Source organism: Bos javanicus, chromosome 10 (assembly GCF_032452875.1).
Source record: "Bos javanicus breed banteng chromosome 10, ARS-OSU_banteng_1.0, whole genome shotgun sequence".
NCBI classification, from domain to species: Eukaryota; Metazoa; Chordata; class Mammalia; order Artiodactyla; family Bovidae; genus Bos; species Bos javanicus.
Genome location: NC_083877.1, coordinates 35,271,616 through 35,283,627, shown reverse-complemented (window position 1 = coordinate 35,283,627; position 12,012 = coordinate 35,271,616). Strand labels below are relative to the sequence as shown.

Sequence of the window (12,012 nt, the reverse complement as noted above, 5' to 3'; positions counted from 1 at the left end):
CTGAAGTGCTTGAGAGAAGACACATTTATTTAGTGATAGGCATATGGTGTCCACCTATGCCTGGGGGAGCTAAATTTTTGTAATGCCCCAAAATTTTTTTATGAAAATCTAAATTTTTATTAAAGACTGTAATAGAAAATCACCAAAAAATTGGAAGTGGAGAAAAATATCACCCACAATATCACCAATTTGTCTTTCTCTTCTAGAACCTTCTACCCTTTTTTTCCCTAATTTACCGAATTGTAGCATATGTAACAAGGTTTCTCACTCTCAACACTACTGACATTTGGGACTGGAAAATCCCTCGTTGAAGGGGGTTGTCTTGTGTACTGTAAGATGTTTAGCAGCAGCCCTCCCCTCTATCCATGAGATGCCAGCAGCACCCTCACCCTAGAGTTAATCATCAAAATATCCAAATGTCAACCAATGTCCCCTAGGGAACAAAATTACCCCAAATGAAAACAATTGATCTATTCTTTTTCTCTTACTATATAAATAATAATAGTTTTCCATGATGCGACATTATCTTCATAATGAAAAGTAAAGTAACCTGTATACATAAGGCAAAGTAGTTTTTGCAAAAACAGTCTAGGGAAATGTGGCTGAACTAACTCACTGAGAGAGGCAGTGTTCCTTCACAGATATGCTGACAATTTAAGAGATTTTTAATTTTAATTGAAATGATCTGTTATACTAGTTATAAATAATTCCGGACATTCTTAGCTAAGGGAAAATAAAAATAAAAACCCCTAGTGTTTGAAAATCTGTCAGCCAAAAAATTGAAATGATCTGTTATACTAGTTATAAATAACTCTGGACATTCTTAGCTAAGGGAAAATAAAAATAAAAGCCCCTAGTGTTTGAAAATCTGTCAACCAAAGTAAGCAACCTGTGGAATGTAGGATTTATGCAGCACATGTTGGAGATACAGGACAGTAAATATTAATGGGATGGAATGTGAGGTGATGTACATAAAGCCTAATTAAATTTGTGAATTATATGGCACAATGTCTTACAATATATATACCCCCAGCTGGGACTAAGTGAGTATTTCGTAATTGCTGCTGCATTTTTTTTTGTATTATAATTCTTTTTTTTTTGGCATTATAATTCCATTATTGCCACCCACCTTTTGTCACTTCTGCGTTGTGGGGATAATAAAAAGAACAAAAGAACACACTGAAACAAGGCTGAAGGAAAATGTTACCATAAGAGCTCAGACTGATACTCCACTGTGTGATCATTTATATAGAAGCCTCTCCAGTGCTTTAATATTAATATATAGGGAATAATATCTGGGGAAACTCTTGATTCCCTCTAGTTCCAACAGCTTCACACTGAAAAGCAAATGTTAATTAGTTGATCTTTCACAAAAGATCAAAAAAAAAAAATGGGTCCTTAAAAAATTAGGACCCATTAAAAAAATTAAACCCATTGTGAGAAAACAAAATAAATAATTTACTTGGTGGTTTTACATTAAAAAAAGTTCAGATTGCAAATGTGTCTCCTAATGAGGGTATTAACACAGGTGAATTTGTCTAATGAGTACCAAGGAGACTAGGAGTCCAGGGTAAGGTAATACACAGTTGGATTGATTTGCCTTCCTGATTTCCTCAGATCATTAAAAGTAGTGAGTTTTATGTTGCCAATTCATGAGTCAGAAATGACTTAGAGTCAAGGACAGCCTCAAGACCAAAGCAAATCATCTCTACCAAGGTCTTAAACCTTCCCAAATGGTGGCTGTGTCTGAAGAGGGCAGGCTCTGTGTATGTACAGAATCCCGCATGGTCCACACCGCCTCCATCACCCAAGGTTACGTGTTCAGATCATGGACTCTTCAGATGCTTGGTTTCTTTCCCTCTACCTGTTGCCCTCTCCCTGGCAACTTCCCTTTCTGTGTACATCTCCTCAAAGAGGAAGGGAAAAAAGATCCCTTTAAAAGAAAGCAAACTTGATTTAGGTAATTTAGCTGCCTATTAGCTCTGCTAAGAATACTCATGGGATTGGAAATGAAACTTAATTGTCAAATTCACCATATGCAAGTGATCCCTACACCAATTAGTGGCTGTATCTGTATGACTGATAAAAGATGATGTACATTTAGAGCAAAGGAAGTAGACACGGAAAACTTGATTTTAATATAAACAATTCAAATAAAATTTTGAACAATATTCACTACAAATAGCCATCTGCTAAATAAGATGGCTAAACTGCTAAATAAAACACATTGAAAATAAAGTGAATTTCCTGGTCTGGTACAGGATGCCAAGGAAGAAAATGCTAAGCAGGTGGACAGCAAATTAAGAAAATGAGACTTAATCCTCAAAGATCACAGGCATCAAAACTCATTTTGCTATACATATTTCCTCGGTTACAAATGTACATGATGCAAAATTCCATATTCATAATATTTCAACCAATTTGGTTTTGAAAATTTTGGCTAATTCTAATGATGACAAATTTTGTCTTTCTGCTAACAATATTTCCAACAGCCTGGGGCTTTATTTGCATCTTACAGAAGTGGAAAGCTGAGTGACTTCTTTTGATCATCAGGAACAGGAGCTAGAATGATTGTCAGCTTACAGAGTTTTCCTGCAACCACGCTGGTCTAGACGATGTAGTGTCTATTCTCCCCTGTTCCTTCATGATTAACTTGGGTAATTAGAATAATTTAAACGAGTTTAGCTAGTTTACTCACCAATACATTTCCCTTTGTGCACCATGAGCTGATCAGGACTACCCACAGAGAAATACAGGATTTCACAAGAGCCAGGAGAATCTTCGCTATTACACATAGAATACTGACGTTCTCGCCTTAAAAATAAATTTGGACAATGATTTTTTTTCTTTAAGATTAACACAGGAAATTTGTGCCCCTCCATTTTCTCCTGCTTACCAGTCAATTCACTGTCCAATAGCAGTCTCTGCTGGGAACTGAGCTGAAGGTGCTAATGGGAAAGCTGTCCAACCCCCGACTCGCCACGGAGTCTTCCCCACGTGAACTCTACAAACCCTGTTCCAGATGGGTGCTGCCTTGTATGGTGGCCACATGTGGCTACTTAAATTCAATCACAACTAAATTAAATTAAAAATTCCGTTCTTCAACTTGAGTAGGCACAAGTACAGGGATTCCTCATCATATTGTGCTCTACTTTACTGAACTTCACAGATACCACGGCTGCTTTTTTTTTTTTTAAACAAATTGAAGGTTTGTGTCAACCTTGTGTTAATAAGCAAGTCTATCAGCACTATTTTTCCAATAGCATTTGCTCACTTTATGTGTCTCTGTCACACTTTTGTAATTTTTGAAACAGTTAAAACTTTTTCATTATTATTATGAATTTGTTGTGGTGATCTGTGCTCAGTTACTACTATGACTCACTGAAGGCTCAGATGTTTAGTGTTTTTTTAGTAATTTTTAAATTAAGATATGCAAACTGTTTTTTTTTTTTTTTTTAAGATACAATGCTATCACATACTTAACACACTCCAGCATAGTGTAAGCATGACTTTTACATGCACTGGGAATCCAAACGTGCAAGTGACTCACTATACAGGGATACTCATTTCATTGTGGTGGTCTGCTCCTGGAACATCTCTGAGGTATGTCGTACTCAACAGCCCCAAGTGACCAGTGGCTACCACAGTGGACAGCACTGATAGAGAACATTTCCATCGTCACAGAAGTTCTATGGAAGTGATTTAGCTCAAGTCCATGTTGACCCCACATCCTGTGTACATGCACATCTGGAGAAAGCTGCAAAATCGGGGCTTAAGAGCACTACAAATTCCTAGTCACTAACTGGGACCCACACTACAGAATGCCCAACCCCCACACTCAAAGCCTAACCCTTCTTTCTTTCTCTTTTTTTCTGAGTGGAAAGCCAGATTACAATGCAAAAATTACAACTAACTTGGGAGAGCTCTGCAGGGACGAGGCCAGGAAGAGTGCCCTTGATGGTCAAGATTGGACACTTGTTAGAAATGCTATGATCAGGCACAGATCTCTAGGAAGCAGTCCTCTCACTGTGAGTGTGATCCTGACCTCCACTTTCACTGAGAACATGAAGCAATGAGCAGTGAAGCCCACACTTTCTGTGGGCCCACCTAGAAAGTTACTTGGCACCTGAGCCATTTTTTCTTTTTCTCAGACTCAGAGGAAGGACAGCTACCCTGGCCTCAGTTCCACCCCTGAAGTCTCCTCTGGGACCCTGGTCTATCAGTTAGTCCCCCTCTTCTTTATGTTCAATCTATCCCTCTCCATTGGCTTCTTACCTTCAGCCCATAAATCTCTCCCATGTCCATTCTCCTCTCCCTCAATCTCTTGCACCATCTTGTTTTTCATTTTCAAACTTCTACACTTGCTATCTCCATGACTGTCCCTTCCATTCACTCTTCATGCTACTGCAAAGTCAGTGAAACTGCCACCTACCCCTATCATTCTCAACTGGATTCTTCTCCTGGGCTCTTTTTTTGGTTGGTGGCATAGTCATCCATTCTGTCTCACTAGTCAAAATGTGCACGTCTCCCTGAGCTCCTAGATCTCCTGCAACTAACTGATTCCTAAGTATGAGCCTCTCTTCTCCAATTTCCCTGCCTTGTTCAGGTCATCACCAAATTTCTCCTGGACACAAAAGATACCCCATTATTAACTGGTCTTGCCATTTTCAATTCCCTCCCCTAACACCCTCCCACACTGCTGAGAAAACCTATTATGATTTGAGTCTCTTGTACTACATGTGCGTCCACAAATTCTTAAGGCCATGGAACGATTAAGGACATAGAAAGTGAAGTTGCTCAACAAAGGCAAAAGTGCATCCGTGAAAAGCTGGGCCAAGGGGCCAGGTACTTGAGAATCAAGCCTTTAAGCTCCTTCCACTAGAACAGTCAGGGGTTTTCTGTTTTCTTTCTCTTGTTTTACACAGTGGAAACCTTTCATTACATAAAGCCGTACTGGTTTTTGATGTATCCCACACAAAAAAGAAAAGCTGAGCTGCCCTGGTTAAACAGACTGCAGACCCTACCAGGGCCAAAAAGACAGTCTGTCCCTTTCTATCATCCTTCCTGCCTCCCTCCCTCCCTTCATCAGATGTTTACTGAGCACCCACCCTGCCCCTGCCAGGCACTGTGCCAGGCCCTGAAGAAAACACAGAGGCAAGAACCTCATACTTTCACAAAAGGAGAAGACAATTCAAAAGCAAACAAATGAATATGAAGTTTAGCTAGCAGTAACTGCCATGGAGAAATTTAATAAAGCAGGAAATCGGAGAACAAGTAGCTAAGGTGTGGGGTGCTCAGGGAAGGCATCGGAGATCACGTGTGAGGGGAGAACTGAGTGATGAGGAGTCGGCCACGCAAAGTAAACTGAAGTACAGCATCGCAGGTAGAGTAACTGGCAGAGGCCATGAGACAGGAAGGAGCTCGGTGTGCGTGGAGGACTGGATGGTGAGTGCGGCCACCGTGCAGAGGGTGAGGGCGAGGGAGAGTGGTATGACACGAGATGCATGAGCTGTTCCTCCACTGTTCACCCCCGCTCTCTGTTCGCCCCCGCTCTCTGTTCTCCACTAGCAGCCAGGAAGAATTTCACTCAGCATGGGTCAGATGATACCATGTTCCTTTTTAAAACCTCAAACGGCTTCTCAGTACACCTGAACTCCTGATTCGACCAACAAAGACCTCATTTGTGATCTGCCCCTGCTGCCCCCTTGAACCACTGTCTCCACAACTGGTCATTCTAGCCATGCTGCCCTGGTTGATGAGCTCTGGGCAGGACCAGCCTAGGCCAGCCTGGGGTCTTCTATACCGGCTCTTCTTTTCAGCTGAGCAGCTGGCTCATTCCCTTCATCCAGATCCAGGATATGTGCCCCTCAGTTTAAAGCCACTGTCCCTTAGTCACTCAGGATCCAATTCTTGGACTCTTTCCTCCAAATACCCAATCTAAAGTAACAATTCAGTCTTTCTTCAAGATAGCCAATTAAATTCTCTGCAGAGCACTAGTCATTATCTGACAACTTCTGGTTTGCTGGTGGACAGTCTCTTTCAACTAGAATACAAGCTCCATGAAACCAGAGTCCATCTTGATCTTATTTACTGAATCCCTAGGACTGAGAATAGTGTCTGGACTTTAGCAAGTAAGTCCTCATCAAGTATCTCATTCTAGATTGTATTGCTTTTAGTCACAGCCAATTCGAATACTGACTGCTGACAATGTTCACAACAAGGTCATGTCTACTACCTCTACTGAACGTATCTTCTAGTTGAAAGAATAAAATGGAACACTCTGGTCATTTCCTTTGGCTTTCCAACTTAAAGACTAGTGAATAGCAAGGAAGAAAAAGAATAAAGAGTATGTATGAGATACTTCAGTATATCAAGGACTTTTTATTTCTTAACCAAAGAAGCATGTAAACTATAAGAAAGATTCATTCTTTTCTAGTCTGTAGGTGACAGAGTGCCAGAGTTCTATACAGTTTTGTACAACAATCTTGGCAAACAATTCATGAAAATGACTTCTTGGATGCTTGTGGAAATGTCATTCTATCCAAGACATACTAATGTCCCTTTATAAGTGCTACATAAAAATCTGTTCTACCTGTGTCAAGGAAACAGAGAATTTCCCACCCTTCCTTGAATAGACTTGCTAATAATTACTGATCTCAAAAGCAAGTCTAATCTTGGACCCACTGTTTACAGTTAGCCAAAAAAATGGAAATAATTAAACTAAAAAAGATTGCTTTTTATACAGCCTTATTCACGGCATTGATTTATTTCCACCATTTCTAACACAGTAGGAATTTGTTAGATATTTCCTAGTGGAATACTCTGACAGCTTCAAACTATGTTGCCTAATGGAAGCCCAGTTGCAAAAATAATCTCAATTGCTTTAAGGAATTATAATCTTAAAAAGAAATCATTACCAGAAACTGCATTCAAGAAAACATTTAGTTCACCTTAACAGTAGGTGGTTAAATGTTAATATCAAAATGATTTCTGAGCTGATTTTTTTCAAAGCAGATAATTAGGGAAAGAAGTGAAATGACTCCTCCTTATAAACAAACTGTAATCCAAAAGATTATATAAGCTTTTAGTTTGGTACCTAAAATGCTGGTTTTAAGTGGTGCTTAGATTATCACAAAAGATAGCTTAAATACATATAGAACCTGAATGATAATACCTGTGCTATTTAATCACCCACCTAATCACAGAAAGGAATTCTGTACTAAAATTCCTTTCTGGTCAACAGTGGCAGTCACAGCAAACATACAAAGTCCCCTTCATACAAACAAGTTCCATTCTGACAGTGTTCATAAGTCCAGTTTGTTCATAAGTCCTATAAAATTAGCCTGGGTATCCAACTAACAAAACTGGCTATACAGTGCTGTACTATAATAGGTTTATAATACCTTTCACACAAGTAATATATAAAAAACAAATACAAAAAAAACCCATTTTTAATCTTATAGTACAGTACCTTGAAAAGCAAGTACAACAGCTGGCATACAGGGGCTGGCACTGAATGAACAATCAAGAGTCGTCACTGACTGGAGGAAGGAGTAGAGACGGGAGGTGGGAGAGCTGAAGGACCGTCAGCACTAGGAGAGGGAGGGCAAGCTGCAGTTTCGCTCACACCTGACAGTGATGGAGTGCACGTCTGCATCTTTCAAAGTTCGAAACTTGTAGGTTTGTATGTAGGGGACCTACTTCACGGGGAAGTCTCAATTCTTTAGTGGAAAAGGATATGGAGGAAGAGATAGTATCTTTCATGTGACCTTTGGTGACATGTGACCCAGGAGCCCACCTGTCGTGACAGGGAAGCCCAGTGTCCTCAGTAGCAAGGGGAGGGGAGCCCTGGCAGCAAACTGGGGCTCCTGTCCTCACGTAAAGGATCTCCTACACCTGTGCCCATTGTGGGACTCTCCCCACATCTGTGGTGAGACCTAAGGCGTTACAGACTGAAAACAGTGTGAATCTGACTGGATGATGATTCTGATGGAAGAAAAGTTTTTAAATCACTTACTGAATAATTGGGCTTCCCTGATGGCTCAGACAGTAAAAGATCTGCCTGCTGTGCTGGAGACCTAGGTTCAATCCCTGGGTTGGGAAGATCCCCTGGAGAAGGAAATGGCGACCCACTCTAGTATTCTTGCCTGCAGGATTCCATGGACAAAGAAGCCTGGTGGGCTACAGTTCACGGGGTCACAAAGGGTTGGACACAACTGACCAACTAACGTTGAAAAGTTAGATCATCAAAAGGCAGATCAAACTGCACTGGAGGCAATGTTAAGGTTAACAACTGTTATGTAAAGGGAAATAAAACTGGCTTTGTGAAAGATACTTGGAAAGTATTAAAACAAATGGAAAATTTTATATTACTAATATACTAAGATACACAGGCTTTGAAAAAGTTATTAAAACTCTCATGTGACAACTCAACCAAATTTCACTACAAGTTGTTTTAAGGGACTGGAAATCTCAGGGACTTACTTAGACCTTCCAGAGGAGTTGGTCCGATGTTTACCATTTCCTACGAAGTCAGGAGAGCCTCCATGTAGAATGGCAGCTGTTCTGTGTCCTCCTGGGTCTTTTCTAGAGGTATGATCTTGATTTGACAAACTAGCTATTTCTAAACGTTCCTTAAAAAAAGAAAAGTAAAACCTACTTTAGACCTAAGTCATAATGGAAGACAATCATGGTAAGTAATCATAAATATGTAGAGCATGCACACTTCATTTAAGCTGAAGATTTTCAAGTGTAATAAAGTTGAACTCAACTTTTTAAAATTTAGTGTCCAAATATGTACTGTTTCAAGAACTGAAGGTCAAGGTTACAGTTTTAAGAGAATGTGAACTTTATAAATACTTAGAAATGTGGAATATGCATGAAAAGTTAGGGACAAGAGCAAGAGATAAACAGAAGAAGGCATTCAAACAGAGCATACTCAATATCCTGTAATAAACCATAATGGAAAAGAAAAAAAATGTTCTAGTACTATTTGCAAAAAGGGCTATCCTTTCTCTAGAATTATCTTTGTATCTTGCTCAAAAAAATCAGTTATATATAAATATATGGGGTGCGGGGGGGTCTATATTTAGATTATCTCTTCTATTGACAGAACTAGTATTGTTTTATTATCTACCTTGACTCCAATATTAAACTATTTTGAACACTGTTTAAAAAAGAAAAAACAGAGAGCAGAGTGGCTGTCAGGAAGGCACAGTAGATGGAAAACAGGCGAACAGTTGTATCACCTTAAATTTGTATACAGCTTTGTACATTCACAAAGGGCAGTACATTTTTCTGTAGGAATGGTTACATAAGACAGACAGGAAAGCATTATCTGTGCCACATTAAGGGGTGAAGAAAATAAGCGTAGAGTGTCACCTGTCAAGGTCACCAAGCCAAGGCAGTAAAAAAGCCAAAGCTTTCAGCCAGGTTCTGTTTACTCGTAAATCAGTACCTCCTCCCACTGCACCTCACTGTTTCCCTTAGGTGATATGCCATTTCTTTAAAGGAGAAGGAGCAAAATTCTCTCTGGATTTCTCCAAACATGTGTAACTGGTTTTCTGATTGAGTTGGACTCAGGAAAAATACAGGACAAAGGAGTATATCCTTTTTCCACCACTGCTTTTTAAATCTGTTTTCCATCACTGAATGAAATCTCAGGCAGATCCATCTGGTTTCTGTTCACTCTTCAGTATGAACAAATAGTTTTGTTTTCCAAGTATTAAGAATTCCAGTCTGAGCTGATTATCAAAGCTTCAATCTCCCCTCTCCTTCAACTCTGTTGATAAACTACTCTAGTTACATAAGCCTAAGTCTTCTACAGATAATATACAACTCAAAGTTTGGTAACTATCTGGAGAATATAAAATATACAATGAATGGTATCTGGGAGACTTTTATGTGCCTCATTTTAAACTTTACTACTGATAGCAACAAACGAGGGAAAAAGGAATAATGAAGAATGAAGGACAGAGGTCCTGACTTCTGGGATATTCAAACATTATGAAGATACAGTAATTCAAATACCATCAATGGAAAGAAAAAGATTGTATATTTAGAAAATGTAAACTATCTGACTATGGCAGAAATTCTAGAGTACCTGCTTGGCCATTTCTTTCCTTTTTTTCTCCTCTTTTATCTCTTCTTTCCTTTTCTGAATCTCATGAAGGATTTCACGTTGCTGAAATAAATCATACAGCCATCAAATGCTGATCTCTGAAACCCATACAACACACAAATTCTGAAATCACAAAAAACCTTCTGAATTTCAGTCCTAAGAGTATGTAGAACCTTAGTACATACTACAGTTTCATCAGTTTATCAGAGTTCTTATGCAGTAGACCTCCCACTTAAATGCAGTAGACTGTGGGGGAGGGACACTTCCTCCCCACTTTTACGTGGAGGGACTTATTGTGGAAGCTCAGAGTCCTAACTATTGGACCACCAGGAGATCCCCAAAGTGGAGGGACTTTCACTGTGGCAACACCACTGGCCTCTCACTTCTCCCCACTCTTGACCGAGCCCCTCCTTTTTGGTATCTGCCTGTCTGCAGAGAACATGCATTTGCACCTACTCTTTGCCCAGGTTGAGGTGGACTGAGCCAGCACCACACCCATAATACAGACCTTCAGCTGCACTCCCCAACCAGCTTTCTCGTTGTTAAAAGTGGCATTTTGATCTATTCATTTGGCCCATGTACCTATTACTCAAATGATTCTGAGTTTACATAAAGTAGCGTTTTTATAAGCCTCCTAAAATTCCAGGTTATAACTATCAGTAGCGTTTTTATAAGCCTCCTAAAATTCCAGGTTATAACTATCAAAACCATTGAGAGACTAACCAAAAACAATTGCAGCAATAATAGAAAATGTAAAAACATATCCAAAACTTACAGGTAGTTACAGCAGTACATTGAAACAAGACTGTTAATTAAATATCTTTATCTTCTAATTAAAATGTGTCTGCCTAAGAGCTAAGGAACTTTAAATGATAACTAGGCTATGCAATTGAATAGGAGATAAACAGTAACAAAATGAATGGAACTCACAAAGACAATGCTAACATAAGCAAAGGATGAACAAAATGAAGTAGGAAAAAAAGAGCAAGGAATAAGAACCTAAGAAAAGTAGGAATAACAAAATCCTAGAAGTAACTGTAACATCTAAGGGGAGAAAACTAAAAAGCCTCACTAAGAGATAAAAATATATGGAAAAACTATTTCTGGATAGGAAGTCTGAACTTTGTCATGACGTAAATTCTGCCCAAATGGATATATAAGTACAATTTTACTCAAAATTCCAGAGGCTTTGTTTTGATCTTGAGAAAGCAATCCTATAATTTCTCTGTAAGAATAAATGTGTGAGGATAGCTGAGAGAAAAAAAAAGAACAATGAAAGAGGAAGGGACAGGGGTCCTGACTCCTCAGATAGTCAAATGTTACAAAGACAGTAATTCAAAGATTGTGGTATAGACCTAAGAAAAAAACAGATGAATTGAACAAAAGAGATAATTCACAAATAGAACTTAGTACAAATAAGTAGGTAAAATACCCTTTAAAGGAAGTATTACAAATCACCTAAGAATGAATGATTATTTAATAAATGTGTTAGGAAAATGGGGTGGGGGGACTCAGACCCTTATTTTAACAACCTACACCAAAATAAGTTCTAGATAAGTAAGTGTATTAAAAGACTAAATAGAAGAAAAAGAACAAAAATCAAGAAGGAAATTTAGATATAGGTATTATGTTTGATTAAAGGATTTTTAAAATAACACAGGAGTGTATATTCTCATGCAGACTAAGACTAAAGAAAAAATACAAATGGTGAGTGAACTAAAAAATACGTTCAGTCTCTGGCTTTGGCTACTCGTTTGGGCATGAGATACTTGTCCCACAGAGGGAAGAAGGTAATAGCCTCTGAACTCCTGCACAGCTTTACAGGCACACAAAGAAGTTTGCTTAAATTGACTTTTTCTTTCATTTAAAGACTAGGACTAAGGAAGGGTTCT

General features: G+C 39.0%; 1 protein-coding gene across 3 annotated transcripts in view; it reads right to left on the bottom strand.

Annotated features, from left to right (window-relative positions):
* The window catches only part of EIF2AK4 (eukaryotic translation initiation factor 2 alpha kinase 4), a 97,296-nt gene that overhangs the window by 64,202 nt on the left and 21,082 nt on the right, over positions 1 to 12,012 (bottom strand). For all 3 annotated transcript variants that reach the window (XM_061430729.1, XM_061430727.1, XM_061430728.1), the window contains exons 5-7: positions 10,103 to 10,183; positions 8,485 to 8,633; positions 2,699 to 2,814 (exon numbers count right to left, since the gene is read on the bottom strand). In XM_061430729.1, the coding sequence (XP_061286713.1) occupies positions 2,699 to 2,814; positions 8,485 to 8,633; positions 10,103 to 10,183 (346 nt within the window). The remainder of the gene's footprint in view (positions 1 to 2,698; positions 2,815 to 8,484; positions 8,634 to 10,102; positions 10,184 to 12,012) is intronic.